At 50.8% G+C, this 19,143-nt stretch overlaps 1 protein-coding gene across 1 annotated transcript in view; it reads left to right on the plus strand.

Annotated features, from left to right (window-relative positions):
• Positions 1-18,139, plus strand: part of huwe1 (HECT, UBA and WWE domain containing E3 ubiquitin protein ligase 1) — a 194,705-nt gene extending 176,566 nt beyond the window's left edge. Inside the window, exons 69-80 of the mRNA XM_067976234.1 lie at positions 1,478-1,596; positions 2,791-2,947; positions 4,072-4,204; positions 5,744-5,946; positions 7,552-7,634; positions 11,792-11,888; positions 12,377-12,535; positions 12,689-12,934; positions 13,734-13,851; positions 14,771-14,911; positions 16,273-16,560; positions 17,845-18,139. Coding sequence (XP_067832335.1) covers positions 1,478-1,596; positions 2,791-2,947; positions 4,072-4,204; positions 5,744-5,946; positions 7,552-7,634; positions 11,792-11,888; positions 12,377-12,535; positions 12,689-12,934; positions 13,734-13,851; positions 14,771-14,911; positions 16,273-16,560; positions 17,845-18,139 — 2,039 coding nt within the window. The remainder of the gene's footprint in view (positions 1-1,477; positions 1,597-2,790; positions 2,948-4,071; positions 4,205-5,743; positions 5,947-7,551; positions 7,635-11,791; positions 11,889-12,376; positions 12,536-12,688; positions 12,935-13,733; positions 13,852-14,770; positions 14,912-16,272; positions 16,561-17,844) is intronic.
• Positions 18,140-19,143: the final 1,004 nt, after the last annotated feature.

A 19,143-nucleotide genomic window follows, 5' to 3' on the forward strand; every position in this document is an offset into this window, starting at 1 on the left:
GTGATAGGGTTGGATGAAGTAGATGGGAGGAGGCTCGTGTGGAGCATAAACACCGGCATGGACCAGTTGGGCCGAATGGCCTGTTGCTGTGCTGTAAATTCTATGTAATCCTAGCATGCTGTACCTCCTGGTCCTCCTTTTGTAGCCGCTCAAAATTATCTTTCTTCTGCCGGGTCTTCGTTCTGTTTAGAAATATATTGTAGTGTTGAACGAACAAACTTTGCATTTATATGCCACCTTTCATGCCCTCAGCACGTCACAGCCAATGAATTACTTTCATAGGAACAGGAGGGAGGCCATTCAGCCCCTTGAGCCTGTTCCACCATTCATTTAGACCATAGCTGACCTGTATCTTATCGCCATTTACCTGCCTTGGTTCCATAATCCCTTAATACCCTTACCTAACAAAAATCTATCAATCTCCGTTCCAAAATTTTCAATTGACAACAGCATTTTGGGATCGAGGGGGAGAGTTCCAGATTTCCACTCCCCTTCGTGTGAAGAAGTGCTTCCTGAACGGACTAGCTGTAATTTTAAGGTTATGCCCCCCTTGTTCTGAACTCCCCCCACCAGAAGAAATAGTTTCTATCTCCGCTATCAAATTCTTTATTCATAAGCATCTCAATTAGTTCACCCCTTAATCTTCTATACTCCAGGGAATACAAGCCTAGTCTATGCAACCTGTCCTCATAAATTAACCGCTTTAGCCCCGGTATCATTCTGGGGAATCTGCACTGCACCTGCTCCAAGGCCAGTATCTCTTTCCTGAGGTGCGGTGCCCAGAACTGAATGCAGTAATCTAAATAGCGTCTAATCAGAGCTTTATATAACTGTAACGAAACTTCACCCCTTTGTATTCCAACCCCTTTGAGATAAAAGTCAACACCCCCCCCTTAGACTTTTTAATTATTTTTTGTACCTGTCTGCTAGCTTTTAATAATTTCTGTACTTGGACCCCTAAATCTCTCTGCTCCTCCTTTCAAAATGTAGTCACTGTTATGCAACCGAACCCAGCAGCCAATTGCACACAGCAAGGTCCCACAAACAACAAATAAGGCTATTGACAAGCCTGTCTGTTTATTGGTGGTGGTGATTGAGGGACGAATATTGTCCCCGGGACACCGGGGAGAACTTCCCTGCTCTTCTCCCATTAATGCTGTGGGATCTTCAACATCCACCTGAACAGGGTAGACGGGGCCTCGGCTTAACGTCTCGTTTGAAGGGCAGCCCCGCTCCAGGGCTTGAGCCCGTAATCTCGGGCGACGCTCCCAACACAGTACTGAGGGAGCGCTGCACTGTCGGAGGTGCTGTCTTTTCGGGTGAGATGTTAAACCGAGGCCCCGCCTGCCCCATGGTGTCTGAGCTCTGACAGGACGGGCAGTTGCACCGCCGCACCACACAACTTGCGTCTCTGCCAGTTAAACTTTCAAGTCGTACGGCTTGGCTAATTTAATTTCTCTTTTTTGTTTCTTTCCAGCAACTCCGAAAGCCGCCAAGTCTCCGGCGAAAGCCACACCGGAAGGGGCGGTCAGTGCCAACGAAAGCAAGATCCAGTCGTCTGGTCTGACGGAGAAACAGCTGCAGCTCTCTGTGGAGGTAATGGAGGCGTCGGCCTCGTTATATACATGCGCTGCCATCAGCCAGATCCACCTGTCTCCGTCTGCTGGGTCTCCCCTGGTGTGACCCAGTGTCCCTCAGCTGGCTAGTAGCCTCAGTCCCAACCTTTGCCAAGGCTCATCACCTAAGCCCAGTAGCTGGGTGCGTCAGCTCCGATTGGTGCCTGTCCCTGTATGCTTCACGTTTCACATTCTGTGGGGTATCTGATTCTCCCTCGGGAATGTGAAGACAGGTTACTTTATCCTTGGCTTCAGTCGGTGTTTCTGCGGCACGATTGCTAGAGAAGTGTGGAAAAAATGACCTGGGACGGTGTTTTGTCTCCATGGCAACGAGTCCAGGGTTCAAACCGTGTCTTTCTCTCCGCCCCCCAGGGTGGCATGGGGCACAGTTGGGAGCTCACAGTGGGGACAGTGAAATGCCACCTTACCGCTCGTGGCATGACACGTCGAAACACCATCCCATCACAGCAACTTGCATTTATACAGCGCCTTTAATGTAATAAAATGTCCCAAGGCGCTTCGCAAAAGCGTTATCACGCAAAACCTGATAGTGAGCCACATAAGGAGATATTAGGACAGGTGACCAACAGCTTGATTAAAGAGGTAGGTTTTAAGGAGCCTCTTAAAGGAAGAGAGAGAGACGGAGAGGTTTAGGGAGGGAATTCCAGAGCTTAGGGCCTGGGCGGCCGAAGGCACGGCCGTCAATGGTGGGGGGATGGACAAGAGACCAGAATTGGAGGAGCGCAGAGATCTAGGAGGGTTGTAGGGCTGGAGGGGGTTACAGCGATAGGGAGGGGCGAGGGCCAGGGAGGGATTTGAAAACAAAGATGAGAATTTTAAAATCTAGGTGTTGCCGGATCGGGAGCCAGTGTAGGTCAGCAAGCACAAGGGTGATGGGCGAACGGGACTCGGTGAGAGTTGGGATGCGGGCAGCAGAGTTTGGATCAGATCAAGTTTACAGAGGGTGGAAGATGGGAGACCGGCCAGGAGAGCATTGGTAATTGTATCCTGGATCCTCCTGCCCTCCTTAGCTTGTAAGGGTGAGCAGATCCTGGGCTGTTTTCGTGTGTGTGTTTGGAGGGGGGCAGCAGAATATCAAGAGGGGCGCATTTTATAACTAAACTCGGGCTGGCATTAGTTCCTTCAGTAAGATTCCCTGTATGTTATGTGACAGGTGTTGACCTCCCACTCGTGTTCTGAAGAAGGCCTGGAAGACGCAGCAAATATTCTACTCCAGCTCTCCAGAGGGGAGCCGGGAACCAGAGACACTGTCCTCAAACTACTGCTCAGTGGGGCTCGCCAGCTGGGATACACACTCTGCCAACAGATAGGTACCATCTCCTCTCTTCACTCCGCTTGTTATCCTTCATTAGGCCTGAGGGGGTTATCGGGGTTGGGGGGGAAATGGGGTTGGTGAGGAGAAGTGGGAGATTCACATCAGCTCTGACTCCTCCCAGATGTTTCCCAGTCTCATACTGTCCTCTGCATATTTCTGACCAATTCACTCTCCGTTCAACGCTTAACTTCACTTTGCAGGTTACCGTTACTTTTAATAGTTGTGTAGGCGCATCATGTTGAAACATCTCTGCTTCACATTTGGTAGATTACTCTTGAGATGCAATGCTGCTGTCCATGTAAAAGAGTAACATCCGAACTTACTGTAACTCCAGGGGAGACCCCGCTGGCATTGTACTAAACGTGACAACGTAGAACACTGTTGGCCAGTGGAAACTGCTGACTAGCCACAGGTGTGGTTACAGCAACACTGTTTGTTTTAGCCACATTGAGTAGCAAACACCTTAATACGCAGTACAGGTAAATGTACGTTTACTTAATAAACATCTCCCACCATTCAGGAACCAAGGAAGTAAAGCAGCCACATTGTTCAAAAAACACTCTGCTTTTCATTTTCTCAAAAGACACACAAAGGTTGAAGTTCAGAAACCCTCGCCATGCAAGCGTGTATTGAGATCACACGTCCAGAAACAGTACCGGTCACTCAATTTTTATTTACTAATCAGAAATGCAGTTAGCCTAATGTAGTGGACAACAGTGGCCACGAGAGGTGGGCCACGAGGAAGATTGGAACTAGGTAATGGTGACGAGTCAGCAAATATCCACCGTTGACTTCTTTAACGGAATGAGCCGCCTTGTGCTCGAGTGCCATGCGTCCACATCTGTGCATCTCCCGATGCTAGCGATCCAGGAATTATCATGGAATCGTACAGCACAGAAGGAGGCCATTCGTCCCACCGTGCCTGTGTTATCCAATTAGTCCCACTACCACCACCACCACCGGCTCCGTGCTCTTCCCCCGCAGCCCTGCAAATTTTTCCCCCTCAAGTATTTATCCAAATCCCTTTTGAAAGTTATTATTGAATCTGCTTCCACCGCCCTTTCAGGCTGTGCATTTCCATTGAGCCCGTGTTCTTTTATTCCCACCTCTGACGCCCAGGTACTTTACTGGCTGAGCTGCGGGAGTATAACCTGGACCAGCAGAGGAGAGCGCAGTCTGACGGCCAGTCGCCCGAAGGGACGCCGGACGACCACCCTCAGCTCACCAAGTTGAAAGGAAAGATGCAGAGCAGGTAAGAATGGCCACAGGCTCTGCCAAAAGCACTCGCGACACACCCCACTAACCCCTCTCCCCAGGTTGTGTGTGCAAACGTGTACATGCCAAGTATCGGGCAGCGACTGGATTCGGAAAGTGAAGCGAACCGTGCAAGTTGATGGGTGAGCGGGAGCTTGGGGAAGCAGCAATGCCGGAGCCCCCACCTGCTACGTCAGATCACATCGGAATTACAAGCAGGCCATGTCAACCATGGCGCACTGGGTTGCACTCTCGCCTCTGAGTCAGAAGGTCATGGGTTCAAGCCCCACTCCAAAGACTTGAGCCCCATAACCCAGGCCGACACTCCCAGTGCCGCTATTGAGGGAGCGCTGCACAGTCGGAGGTGCCGTCTTTCGGATGAGACGTTAAACCGAGGCCCCGTCTGCCCCTCAGGTGGACGTAAAAGATCCCATGACTACTATAGGAAGAGGAGTGGAGTTGGGAGGGGCGGGGGGGAGTTCTCCCCGGTGTGCAGGGCCAATATTCATCCCTCAACCAACATCTCAAAAACAGATGATCTGGTCATTATCGTAATGTTTTTTTGTGGGATCTTGCTGTGCGCAAATTGGCTGCCACGTTTCCTACATTACAACAGTGACTTCAAAAGTACTTAATTGGCTGTAAAGCACTTTGGGATGTCCTGAGGTCATGAAAATTGGTGTATACATCCGCATATTTCTTTGGGCGGAGCCAGTCCGTGTTGGTGTACCCTCCATACCAGCGATACCCCTAATGCCCATGTTCCCACAGCTCGTTATCCAGTGGCTGCCCATCTAATCCATTCTTGGATGTTTTGCAACCTCGCGCTCTCAGTTGTGAGACTGGTTCCTGTTGATCGCTGGAGGAGGTGGGGGGGGGGGAATGCCGGGCGGAGATGAATCGCTCCCTCCTTCAGATTGGAAATCGGAAAGCAAATCATCCGCTCCCTGATTCACAGGGCAGCACTGATGGCGGACTGGCAATGGGTCAGCTATAGGACTGAGTATGGCCAAAGCACTGGGAGACCTCCAAACAGAGAGAACTTGGAGTTACATAGCAACTTTCAAGTCCTCAGGATGCCCCAAAGCGGCCACGCCCAATGATTGACCTTTTTGACGTCATGTAGTCACTGCAGTTTAGTAGGCAAACACCACAGCCAATTTGTGCACAGCAAGATCCCACGTCGCAATGGGATAAATGGCCAGTTCATCTGTTTTGAAGTTGATGATTTGAGGGATAAATATCGATCACGACACCAGGAGAACACTCTGCTCCTCTGCGTTCACCCGAACAGATGGACGGGGCCTCGGTTTAAGGTCTCATCCAAAAGGCAGCGGCGGCCCCAACGATGCAGCACTCCCTCAGTACTGCACTGGGAGCGTCGGCCTAGATTATGGGCTCAAGCCACTGGGGTAGGGCTCGAACCCACAATCTCCTGACCCGGAAGGGAGACTGAAACCAGCTGACACTTGGAAAAAAGAGGATAGGCTTGTGGAAGTTTTAAATAAAGCTGTGTTGCCCCCTGTCCTGTTTCTAGGTTTGACACTGCAGAGAACGTGGTTATCGTGGCCTCTCACAAGCGCCTGCTGGGTGGCCGAGAGCTTCAGTTACCCTCCATGTCAATGCTGACGTCCAAGACCTCCACGCAGAAATTCTTCCTCCGCATCCTGCAGGTCATCATCCAGCTGCGGGACGCCACCCGCAGGGCGTACAAGAAGGCCAAGCAGACGGGAAGGCTAGGTACGAGCGAAGGGCGGGAGGAGTCGCTGAGAAACCTGGCTCCCAGTGCTAAACGCACCTGTACGGGTGGCGGGTACGGTCATGGCTGTGACCGCTGACACACGCCATCTACTCTCGCACACGAGCCCAATAGTCAGGGCTGCAAAGGTGGTAACATTTCGGGTCCACATCCAGAAGCTTACACCTGCGTCTTCTCCCTTTTTACAGGTCTCGAGACTTGTTGGGTGTTTGCAGCATGTGTGTTTTTATTCTCTCTCTTCCCCCTCCCCTCACTTATTGGAAGGCGTGCCTCCTTGGGGTGCAGGAGGCTGGCTGGTGCACGCAGGACCAGACCCCAGTTGATGCCTCTGCCAGAGACTGAGACCCCTTTTACATTTAAAGGGACCCTCTCTGCAGCAGTGTTCTCGCTCCTGGGGTTTGGAATGCTGATAATTTAAGGGGACGGCCGTGTGTGAGTTAGATGTGGGTGGGTACGGCCAGTCTGGTGCCTGTTTTCAAGATGTTAAAATGGTGGGTCGTTCAAATTAGTTATCGGGTTTGTGGCACTTTTATAGGTGAATATGTAGCCATTTCGAGGGAAGGGGGGCTGAAGTATTGAGTTGATCTGCTGATTGGGTCGGTGCCCACAGATTCCTTCACATTGTGAAATTCCAGTCTCCTCTCCGTGGCTGTAGGGACCGTTTGCTCGCATTTATGGGAAGGGGGAAGAAAAATAGAGAGGGGCTCAACCCTCGTCAGTGTCAGCGGGGGGATGGAAACCAGTTTCTTCTCTGCCTGGCAGGGCGAGAGTCAACGAGGGTGCAGACTACCTCCTGCCCCTGCCCTGATCGCGATGTTGGGGTACAGGGTGCCGTTGCACTCGGCCAGACCAGAATTTGAATCCCTTTCACTGAGCACTCTACAACCTTTCAAGGGAGAGGCTCTCACCAGTGGTCTATTTTTGCTTGGGGGGCTGGGCGGGACACATAGGAAAGATTCGGTGAGGTGGGGCAGGAGAATGCTCACCGGGAAATTTAAACTGCTAGACTGAGGCATTTTGAGTTTGAACTGAATGTGGGATTGGGGGGGCGGTGTTGGAGACTTGTACGTTTCCCAGTGGGAGTGGGGTGTCGTCCAGTGAGCTTGCCCGGCTGTTGCTCCTGGGAAAGAAGTGCAGCTTTGATGGTAGGTAAAGATTCCCGGCTGGATTGTCCTTAGCACGAAGAGTCATGAATTTGCTGGTGTCTTTTTTCCCCCCCTCGTGCTGGTACCAGCAATTTAAGCAAACTGTTGAATTGGATGTGTTGATTCAGTCATTCGGTGCTCTCCCACTCTAGGACTGCTTGGGTGAGAAGGATGCCTTGCGTCCGGGACGTTGCGGCGGGGGGAGATGAGTTATTTAATATACTGGTGACTCTCCTGTGGCATTGCTCACGGTTAGAGAGGTGAAATGGTTGGTCTTTCAGCTGTTTGTTGTAACAGGCTGAGGTTGGGCTACAGCGCCGCCTCTGGAGCCGCAAAGAATAGCCGGTTGGGGGGGGGCCGCAGTTCTTGTTAAGAGATAGCATCACCATTCTGCGGAGAAACTTAATTCGACCGATATCTCTCTCTCTCCTTTCGCTGCAGGGTCCTCGGCACTGGGCTCCGCGAGCAGCATCCAGGCGGCTGTGCGGCAGCTGGAGGCTGAGGCTGACGCCATCATACAAATGGTACGTGAGGGCCAACGTGCCAGAAGACAACAGCAATCAGCCATGGTTAGCATGATGCCTGTGCCGCTTGCAGGGCACTTGTGGTTTTTGTTTTTTTTTTAATTTTTGTTCCATTTTTAACTTCTGTGCATGCATTTGTGTTTTCTTTTTAAAGTTCCATAATTATAAGTTTAATTTGTGTTTCGTTACATTTCTCCCATTGCGATCGCTAGTCTTGTTTTATAATCTGTTCGGTTACTAACTCCCAGAGCGTGCTCTCTGAACCTTTCAAAGCTCCGGTCCGCCTTGCCGGCCAGAAATTCTCTCGTGAGGGGCCGTTAAACGACATCCTGACTCCGGGTTGCTTGTTTCTCTCTTTTTGTTCCCCCCCCATCCCTGCACCCTGTCGCCTGCTTTTGAAGAGACGTGGCCTGAGCTAGGGTTGATCTGACAATGTGGGAACAGAGTCTGTCCAACAGGCTGGGTTTCAGGCTTTGATCTGAGCTGAAGGGGTATGGCCCAGTCCTGTGAAGGCGAGGGATGGTTTGTTTCTCCCTCCCCGTTGCTGACTTGGTTTTGTCGTTCCCTTGCACCTCCGACCATCTTATTCCTCCGTCTCGTGTTCTCTCACTCACACCGTTCCTTCTAACTCTGAGCAGGGCTCTCCCTGTGCCTGTACAGCTCTCCCTAATCTAGGATGAACCCTGTGGACTTCCTGGGTGGGTTGGCTCTCCTGCCTTTTCTCAGTTTAAAAATCGCCCTCTTCTGACTGCCTGAGGTTGAGAATTTTCTGCTCCTCCATAGTTATTTTGCCCCTTTTTTTTTTATTTAAGCTGAATTCGAGAGAGCCCCAGCACGTGATGCGACCAGAGGGGGTCCCAGGTTTGAACCTCGGACTTTGTTACGTTGGCCGGGGGTGCTGCGATCGTCCTGCAAATCCCTAGGATAGGGGACAGAAAAGCCCAGCCAGAGTTCCTGCTCCTGATAGTCAGGGGAGACTGGGACAGCTCTCGGCTGTTGCACTCCACTTCCCCAAAGTCAGGTATCTCACCAATGCTTGATGTCCAGTTTGACACAGGGGGACTGGTGCAGGGGCTGCTGATGTCCAGTGTATTCCAATACGAGTCATTGCCTTGGCGGGGGGAGAAAATGGGGAAGGGACACCTTTCATAGAATTCTGCAGCACAGTAGGTGGCCGTTCGGCCCATCGTGCCTGTGCCAGCTCTTTGAAAGAGCTGTCCAATTAGTCCCACACATCTGCCCTTTCCCCGTAACCCCGCAAATTATTCCTTTTCAAGTATTTATCCAATTCCCTTTTGAAAGTTACTATTGAATCTGCTTCTGCCCTTTCAAGCAGCGCATTCCTGATCTTCATAACTCACCGCGTTTATTAAAAATAATCCTCATTCTCCCCCCTGGATTTTTTGCCAATGACCTTAAATCGGGGCTGCAGCAGACTTGGACCGGCATAAACTCTGCCCCTGCACCTGGTGCATTTTTCTGAATCGCGGTGATGCTTTGCCTGCTGTCTGGCCTGGCTCTCCCCATCGATGGTCCATATAGACAAGCCTGGTCCGTACTCTGCTTCCCACCTTGTCGCGATTTAACGTATCACAGTAACCAACCAAAGGTTTTCTCTCTTTGTTTCCCTTCCCCTTGCACTTCAAACTGACTGGTAAAGTTCCCCGCTCAGAACCCTTTCCAGCTCAGTTTCCACGCTTAACGGCAAATCGGCTTCAAGTGCTCCCGGGGAGTGTGTACCGTGCTTGCTTTGGCTGCACTAAATCTCAGAACAGGAAGCCTGGTCTGGGGTCTGTATGTTACAAGGCTGCCAAGTCATTTTGTCTCTTGCTGTGCATAAGCCACTCCTTGGTTGACGAGCCCTCTTTTTGGCGTATGGCTGTTTGTACCTGACAGGTCGGGTGTCATTGCAAGTGCGACTAGTCTGCATGATTTGCAAAGTTTCCGATGATTTGTGAATCTGCCTTTACAGCTTCATTCTGACATGGAGGAGGGGACCGAGTGTAACATATCCAAGTTTGCAGATGATACAAAGATGGGAGGGAAAGTCGAGAGTGAGGAGGACATAAAAACCTACAAGGGGATATAGACAGGCTGGGTGTGTGGGCGGAGATTTGGCAGATGCAATACAATATTGGAAAATGTGAGGTTATGCACTTTGGCAGGAAAAATCAGAGAACAAGTTATTATCTTAATGGCGAGAGACTGGAAAGTACTGCAGTACAAAGGGATCTGGGGGTCCTAGTGCAAGAAAATCAAAAAGTTAGTTTGCAGGTGCAGCAGGGGATCAAGAAGGCCAACGGAATGTTGGCTTTTATTGCTAGGGGGATAGAATATAAAAACAGGGAGGTATTGCTGCAGTTATATAAGGTATTGGTGAGACCGCACCTGGAATACTGCATACAGTTTTGGTCTCCATACTTAAGAAAAGACATACTTGCTCTCGAGGCAGTACAAAGAAGGTTCACTCGGTTAATCCCGGGGATGAGGGGGTGGACATATGAGGAGAGGTTGAGTAGATTGGGACTCTACTCATTGGAGTTCAGAAGAATGAGAGGCGATCTTATTGAAACATATAAGATTGTGAAGGGGCTTGATCGGGTGAATGCGGTAAGGATGTTCCCAAGGATGGGTGAAACTAGAACTAGGGGGCATAATCTTAGAATGAGGGGCTGCTCTTTCAAAACTGAGATGAGGAGAAACTTCTTCACTCAGAGGGTAGTAGGTCTGTGGAATTTGTTGCCCCAGGAAGCTGTGGAAGCTACATCATTAAATAAATTTAAAACAGAAATAGACAGTTTCCTAGAAGTAAAGGGAATTAGGGGTTACGGGGAGCGGGCAGGAAATTGGACATGAATTTAGATTTGAGGTTAGGATCAGATCAGCCATGATCTTATTGAATGGCGGAGCAGGCTCGAGGGGCCAATTGGCCTACTCCTGCTCCTATTTCTTATGTTCTTATGTACAAACTACAGTGAGCAGCTCTTTGGGGAATGGATGTGAGAGGAACACTGGTTTATAGTTTAACCATTTCGGGGATTATAGTTTACGCAGCAGTTCGTGAGAAATCCCACCAAGTTAGTTTGTGCTTTAGCGGAGGTCAGGTCGTAGCAACAGCAACGGCAGAGTATTTCAGGAAAGACTGGCTGATGCATCGAACTTTTTATTCGTACAGCCCTGAAGAACTTTGACAATCATGAGAGCTTACACCTTCACCTAAGGTGTATTTCCCCAGTTGATGGCAATTTCAGAGACGAGAGGAAAATTGCAACTGAAATCAGTAATCTAGCAGAGATATTAGACCGAGGCGGGGCGAACGTAAAAAATCCCATGGCCACTCTATTGAAGAAGAGCAGGGGAGTTCTCCCTAGTGTCCTGGCCAATATTTATCCCTCGACTTTACATTTAAAAAAAACCACACATTGTTATTTATCACGTTGCTGTTTGTGGGATCTTGCTGTGCGCAAATTGTCTGCCGCGTTTCCTACATTATAACATTGACCACACTTCAAAAAAAAAAGTACTTTGTTGGCTGTAAAGCGCTTTGGGACGTCCTGAGGTCATGAACAGCGCTGTATAAATGCAAATCTGTCTTCCTTTTTGGTGCCAGGATCTGACTGCATTGCTCTTTTACATTGAGAAGTCTAGGCGAAGGCTCACAGTGCCGGATAGCACCAAGGTTGAAAAGAGTAAGCGAGCAGTAGGTCGGTAAGCAGAGGTTTGGTTAACGCCCAAGCTTTGAGTTTTAATCGCCTGTGGGTTATGGGGGGGTCGGGTGGAGTTCCACAGTCCCTGGGAAAGGACGAGACAGGGCAATGAGCCTGGATTTTAACAGAGTAGGAAGGGTATTTGGAGCAAGTGATGTGAGAGAGGAAAATGCACAGGATCACTGAGCATATTATTGCTAAAGTGGTTGAGAGTCTGTGGGGCGGAGAGTGGATAATTGGAGGGTAGAGATGGGAGAAGGGTGGACTGTCCTTAAGATTTAGTTGCAACTTGCCATGGGTTATGGTCACACCCAGCTCAACGTTAAAACCTGACACCAAAACTGGCACTCTTAGTAAAGCTACACTGCTCTCCCAGTACGGGTCATTAACACCTTCCCTCCATGCTTGGTGATTCCTTCTATTATTTTTGCTTTCTCTCTTTTCTAAAAGTCCGAGTCGAACCCGGCAGAAGGAGGCTCCCGAAGAGACGAGTCCCCCATGGACGTGGATCAGCCATCGCCAGCTGCCCAGGAGTCCCTGTCGCTGGGTACGTGTGAAGAGACTGGTGGGTGCTGCGCTGCGTCTCCAAGCGTTCCAGCCTGGGTAGCCCGCTCCAAAAAAAAAAAACCCACTGTGTGCGACAGCCTGGACAGATGTGCCTGAAACTCTCCCCAAATTGTCCAACCTGGAACGGGCTGTTGGTGGCGAGGAGCTGAGGCTTTGCTTCCCAGCCGGAGGGAACGGAAGGTTGGGTTGGGTTGAGTTCCTGGGGAACCCTCTTGTAGAAGTGATAATTGTTGCAAGGTTGCAACCTTGAGGCTTAGAGGGCAACCTGTTCCATTGCAGGAAGAGAGAGGTCACAAGAAGAAAGGGGAAAATACAATTATGTGTTATACCCTTATTGCTTCACCCCTTGGTCTAGCAGTGTTGGTTTGGAGGGTGTGAGTGACTCTTGCGCTGCTCTCCGATGCCGCGGCCCCTTGTCTTCCGTGACTCGAAAGGCTCTTTTTTTTTTCTTCTTCTTCTTGCGGGCAGGTTCTGAAGGAAGCCAGGCGAGCGAGAAGGAGAAGGAGGACGAGAAACTGCCAGAGTTGCCGCTTCTGAGCGAGCAGCTGAGCCTGGACGAGCTGTGGGACATGTTGGGGGAGTGCCTGAAGGAGCTGGAGGAGTCACATGACCAGCACGCAGTCCTGGGTAAGGAGAGCGCTGGGGTCGGTACTCGATCGCGGGGTGGGGGGCGGGTGTTAAAATTGGAGCAGCAAGTGTGCAAAAACTTCAATTCGACACATTTCTGTGCAGCTTCCTCTTGTACTGACTCTCTCTCTCTCTCTCTCTCTACCCGCACAGTCTTACAGCCTGCAGTCGAGGCCTTTTTCCTCGTCCACGCGACAGAGAGGGAGAGCAAGCCGCCGGTGCGAGACACGCGGGAGAGCCAGCTGGCCCACATCAAGGACGAGGTGCCGCCCCTCTCGCCTGCCCCCGTCACCCCAGCCACGCCTTCCTCCCTGGACCCGTTCTTCTCCCGCGAGCCTTCGTCCATGCACATATCCTCCAATCTGCCTCCAGACACGCAGAAGTTCCTGAGCTTTGCAGGTAGGTGCAAGGAGAGGTGGGCAACATCTTTCTAACTTTTTATTTGGAACAGTGCATTGGAATTCTGATACGCCCTTGAGGAATGTATTGAAGATGCTGCACTGGACTTATTTCATAGCATATGCCCTGGGAATGTTTGATGGGACAGTGTAGAGGGAGCTTTACTCTGTATCTAACCCTGTACCTGCCCTGGGAGTGTTTGATGGGACAGTGTAGAGGGAGCTTTACTCTGTATCTAACCCTGTACCTGCCCTGGGAGTGTTTGATGGGACAGTGTAGAGGGAGCTTTACTCTGTATCTAACCCTGTACCTGCCCTGGGAGTGTTTGATGGGACAGTGTAGAGGGAGCTTTACTCTGTATCTAACCCTGTACCTGCCCTGGGAGTGTTTGATGGGACAGTGTAGAGGGAGCTTTACTCTGTATCTAACCCTGTACCTGCCCTGGGAGTGTTTGATGGGACAGTGTAGAGGGAGCTTTACTCTGTATCTAACCCTGTACCTGCCCTGGGAGTGTTTGATGGGACAGTGTAGAGGGAGCTTTACTCTGTATCTAACCCTGTACCTGCCCTGGGAGTGTTTGATGGGACAGTGTAGAGGGAGCTTTACTCTGTATCTAACCCGTGCTGTACTTGATGCAGGGAGTCAGGGATGCATTTGTCAAATGGAATATCGCAAGACCTAATTCTCCCCCGTGCAAATAATTGGGTGTAAAAGCGTCCAATCGTTTCTCAGATTAAGGTTGTAAATGTAGCTGTAAAGCAGTTCAACTATTTGAGCTTCAGTTGTTGCCATTTTTCAGAAACCCATCGAACTGTGCTGAACCAGATCCTGCGGCAGTCCTCCACACACCTGGCAGACGGCCCATTCGCTGTCCTCGTGGATTACATTCGGATTCTCGACTTCGATGTCAAGCGCAAGTAGGTTAATGTGAAAGGGGAGTGTGGAATACAAAGGCAGTATTTTGGCGCCCGTTTAAAACTCAACTCTGGATTAAGGCTGTGGAAAAAGCTCGATTAGTCACTGGGTTTCATTTCTGTCGATCCCTAATCAAAGATAGAGACCCTCCGCAGAGGTTCTTCCTCCTTGCCCTCCCCCAAAACCTCTGCCATGATCCATTATCCCTGAGAGTGTGAAGGTAACCTGCAGCGACCCTTTCCAATGGTGCTTTGTACACCTTACTCGAGATGTGGGCATCGCTGGCTCGGCCGGCATTTATTTCCCACCCCCAGTTGCGCTGGGAAAGAGACGTGGTGTCGATCCGACTGAGTGGCTTGCTGGGTCACTTCAGAGGGCGATTAAGAGTCAACCACGTGTGGGGGGCTGGAGTATTTTTTTTTAAAAGAGGGAAGGGAAGGAAGCTGGAGGGGCCAATCTGTGAAAGAACAAAGCCACTGAATCTGATGTGGGAGCGGACTTTGTGAAGTGCCGATTTCCAGTCAGCTGTGCATTTACAGCAGGTCAGAGAATTGTAACTGTTCCACCCGGCCTTGCTATTTAACAGTCGCAGGGTCTGTTTGACTCTCAATCCTCACGGATGGTACAAGTATACCATTGGTGGAGTTGGATGCTTGTATTTTCTCCCCAATTTGAATGTTACGGTCCAGGATCTGGCCAAACCAGACCAGTTCAGAGCCGCCTCAGATCTTGACTGAACTCTTCCGCTGTGGAGACCTCCAGCGAGAGTGAAACATCACAGGATCCTTGTGTGGCAGTGAGCGCTGCAGAATGGTTCACTTCTCCTCCCACCTTGGGTGCGAGTTTCACACGTGGTAGGGTAGCTCCGCCCTGGACCCCCACCCCAGGCTGACCCGCCTGCCCTGCTTCTTTTTTGGCCAGGTACTTTCGGCAAGAGTTGGAGCGTTTGGACGAAGGCATCCGTAAGGAGGATCTGGCGGTGCACGTGAGAAGGGACCACGTCTTCGAGGACTCGTACCGGGAGCTCCACAGGAAGTCCCCCGAGGAGATGAAGAACAGGCTGTAAGGACACAACCTCTTAAACTCCCAGCTTAAATCTCTCTTTCCTTTTGTAGAGAAAGTTCTGCGACTGGGCTGAGCCCCACGGTGCAGGGCATGAAGAGAGTCGGAGAGAACCTGATAAATTGGGGACTTAGTCGTCAGATGACACTTGGATTTTTAAAAGCTCGTAGATCAGGAGCGCCCGCGGTTTGCGTCTCCTTGGGCCACTGGGGTGCATTGTACAGAACCTTGTGGGCAAAGTATGAGGTTTAACGGAGTGGCTGTTGACACCGCTGTTATTAAAGGCACCCGCTGTTTACGGCCCTGTTCCCATTAATTTGCATCTATCTCAAGTTACTGGTACGGACCGATCCCTGCCTTCTGACTTGGGCTTTATCTCACCAGTTAGGCGACAGCACCAGGAACAAACCTTCAGACTCATGAACTTCGGCTAGGGTGAACCAGTAAATACAAGGCAGATAGAGCTGAGCTTCCAGGGAGGGAGGGAGGAGAAAGAGACTGAAGTTTTGACCGAATAAATTCAACCGGGAGACGGCGCAGTAAGTGGGACGTGTCCGTTTACTGGGATGGTGCAAAAGGGTGGAGAGGCCCGATGACTTTAGTGATTTGAGTGTGAGGTTAAAGTGACATTGGAGAAGTGGTTAACCCATTGTCAGGTAAGATCTTTCTCTCTCTTTCTTTCTCTCTGTATCGGTGTCTCGCCCCTCCTCTCTATGTATGCATCTCTCCTCTGTGCCCCTTTATCTTTTTTTCTCTCTCTCTCTTTTCTCTCTCTCTCTCTCTCTCACTCTCTCTCTCTTTTCTCTCTCACTCTCTCTCTCTTTTCTCTCTCACTCTCTCTCTCTTTTCTCTCTCACTCTCTCTCTCTTTTCTCTCTTTTCTCACTCTCTCTCTCTTTTCTCACTCTCTCTCTCTCACTCTCTCTCTCTTTTCTCTCTCACACTCTTTTCTCTCTCTCTCTGTCAGCTGCAGTAGATTTATTGTGGAGGTAATGGGGACCCATTTCCCTTACCCTGCTGTCTAATTCACTGACTCTGCTTCTACCTGGCACCCATTGAGAAAGTTAAATGGGGGGGAAGAGCAGTGCTTGCAGGAGTGTGGGTACGGCACCCTCTCCATTAACCAGAGCCCAGTCCGATCACTGCACCTCCTAGATGTTGAACCGCAGCCTCTCTTGGTCCCACGTTGAGTGCCTCTCACTGTTTTGGTGGGGTGGGTCAATTCTGAGTCCACTGGACACCTCCCACTCCAGTCAGGCGAGGGGACAGTCCAATCCACACAGTTGATGGTTTCTTTAACTCTGTTCTCTATGTCGGGCACCCCTCGTCTTGAAATCTAACAGAAGCCGCCTTGCTTTCCAGGTACATCGTGTTCGAAGGGGAGGAGGGACAGGATGCGGGCGGCCTGCTGCGCGAGTGGTACATGATTATCTCCAGGGAAATGTTCAACCCCATGTACGCGCTGTTCAGGACGTCGCCAGGCGACCGAGTCACGTACACCATCAACCCGTCGTCCCACTGTAACCCCAACCACCTCAGCTACTTCAAGTTCGTGGGCCGCATCGTGGCAAAGGCAGTCTACGACAATCGCTTGCTCGAGTGCTACTTCACCCGCTCCTTCTACAAGCACATCCTGGGCAAATCAGTCAGGTACGGCCAGGTATAGAATCGTAGAAGTTTACAACATGGAAACAGGCCCTTCGGCCCATGTCGCCCAGTTTATACCACTAAGCTAGTCCCAATTGCCTGCACTTGGCCCATATCCCTCTATACCCATCTTACCCATGTAACTGTCCAAATGCTTTTTAAAAGACAAAATTGTACCCGCCTCTACTACTGCCTCTGGCAGCTTGTTCCAGACACTCACCACCCTTTGAGTGAAAAAATTGCCCCTCTGGACCCTTTTGTATCTCTCCCCTCTCACCTTAAATCTATGTCCCCTCGTTATAGACTCCCCTACCTTTGGGAAAAGATTTTGACTATCGACCTTATCTGTGCCCCTCATTATTTTATAGACTTCCATAAGATCACCCCTTAACCTCCTACTCTCCAGGGAAAAAAATCTCAGTCTATCTAACCTCTCCCTATAAGTCAAACCATCAAGTCCCGGTAGCATCCTAGTAAATCTTTTCTGCACTCTTTCTAGTTTAATGAGGTAGAAAGACTTGCATTCCTTTTGCACCTTTCACGACCTCGGGAGGTTCCCAAAGTGCTTCACAGCCGATGGAGTAGAGGAAGGACCAGGTTACTCCTCAGTCCCCCCAACCCTAGCAGAGGGAGTAGATTGTTGGGGGCATCGGAAGACCCGAGGAGTTAATCGATGAAGAGGCTTGCTGTTCGATTCACTTCCTCGCTCCACTCTTCAGGCAAATTGATTTGCTGTCTCTCAGTTAATTTCTTAACCCACCCGAGCAAGAAACAAAAAACCCAACACAACTTGTTGGGTCAGGGTTACTGATCCAAGGCGGGTGGATGGAATTGAGATGCAGATCAGCCGTGATCTGATTGAATGGCGCAACAGGCTCGAGGGGCTGAACGGCCTCCTTGTCTTCCTGAGTCCCCGACACCGCCGCGTGAGAACGGTGTTTCTTCTCCACCCGCTGTACGTTTGCCTGATGCCGACGAGGACAGTCGGATTGTCCCGTTTGGCAAGTCTTGTTGGTCGTTGCGCTGGACTCTGCCCGAGCGGGTCATTGCAGCTGAGGGGCAGAATAAACGTCAAACGCTTCCCCCACAAGTAAGGGGGAAATCCGAGGGCCAGTCATATTTGGAGGCTCCCAGCTGCTGGTTGCAGATTAGCTGGGGACTTGGGAGTGCGTCCGCAGCCTGTTATCACTGGTGTAGGTGATGGGTTTGGGCGAAGGGAGGGAATAATTGCCAGGGGTGGCGTAGGCCGTTCAGATTTTTTAATTTAAACCTCGTTTCTCTTCACAGGTATACGGACATGGAAAGTGAAGATTATCATTTTTACCAAGGGCTGGTGTACCTGCTGGAAAATGACGTGTCCACACTGGGCTACGAGCTCACCTTCAGTACAGAGGTACAGCTGGCCTTAAACCACCAACTCCAGCCTTGGGCCTCGGCGCCTCCTCCCAAGCAGAGCATTGCAGCACAGAAAACCGGCCCTTCAGGCCATCTAACCTGTACCGGCATTTATCTCCACTCGAGCTGCTTAGTCTCGTCCCACACTCCTCGCTCTCCGTATCCCTCGATATCCCTCCCGGCCTGATCTCTCTCTCCTCACCCTTCGATATCCCTCCCGGCCTGATCTCGCTCTCCTCACCCTTCGATATCCCTCCCGGCCTGATCTCGCTCTCCTCACCCTTCGATATCCCTCCCGGCCTGATCTCGCTCTCCTTACCCTTCGATATCCCTCCCGGCCTGATCTCGTTCTCCTCACCCTTCGATATCCCTCTTGGCCTGATCTCGCTCCCTGTACCCTTCGATATCCCCCCCGGCCTGATCTCTCTCTCTTCACCCTTCGATATCCCCCCCGGCCTGATCTCTCTCTCCTCGCCCTTCGATATCCCCCCCGGCCTGATCTCTCTCTCCTCACCCCTCGATATCCCTCCCGGCCTGATCTCTCTCTCCTCACCCCTCGATATCCCTCCCGGCCTGATCTCTCTCTCCTCACCCCTCGATATCCCTCCCGGCCTGATCTCTCTCTCCTCACCCCTCGATATCCCTCCTGGCCTGATCTCTCTCTCCTCGCCCTTCGATATCCCCCCCGGCCTGATCTATCTATCTCGCTCGCTCGCTCCCCGTACCCTTCGATATCCCACCCGGCCTATTCCTGCTCACTCCTGGATTAATTCCCTTTTAAAAGAATTTATGGAGGGCTTCAAAAATAGTTGGTGGCAGAGAATTCCATTCTAACCACTCTCTGTGTAAGGTTGAAAAAGCTTGAAAATGGGGTGGGAAAGGACAGCAAAGTGGGTTGAGGTACAGATCGTACGTGATCTAATTGAACAGCGGAAGAGGCTCGAGGGGCTGCAAGGGAATGAGGCAGTTTGTGGGTAGAGGGGGTTCGGATCAGTCGGGGTAAAAAAAAAAACCCCCCCCCCCCCAGGTTCTAAAAGTTCTCTCTTTACGCTCGATTGTAAAGTGTGGCTGTGTCTTCATTTCAACCACAGCATCTGTATTTTTTTTTTATTGTCCTTATTCTTGTTTCCTGCATCGTTGCTTTCGGAGAACGGGAGGCAAGTATCCTCCCAGGCACTTTCCAACGGAATA

This window comes from Heptranchias perlo, chromosome 45 (genome assembly GCF_035084215.1).
Source record: "Heptranchias perlo isolate sHepPer1 chromosome 45, sHepPer1.hap1, whole genome shotgun sequence".
NCBI lineage: Eukaryota > Metazoa > Chordata > Chondrichthyes > Hexanchiformes > Hexanchidae > Heptranchias > Heptranchias perlo.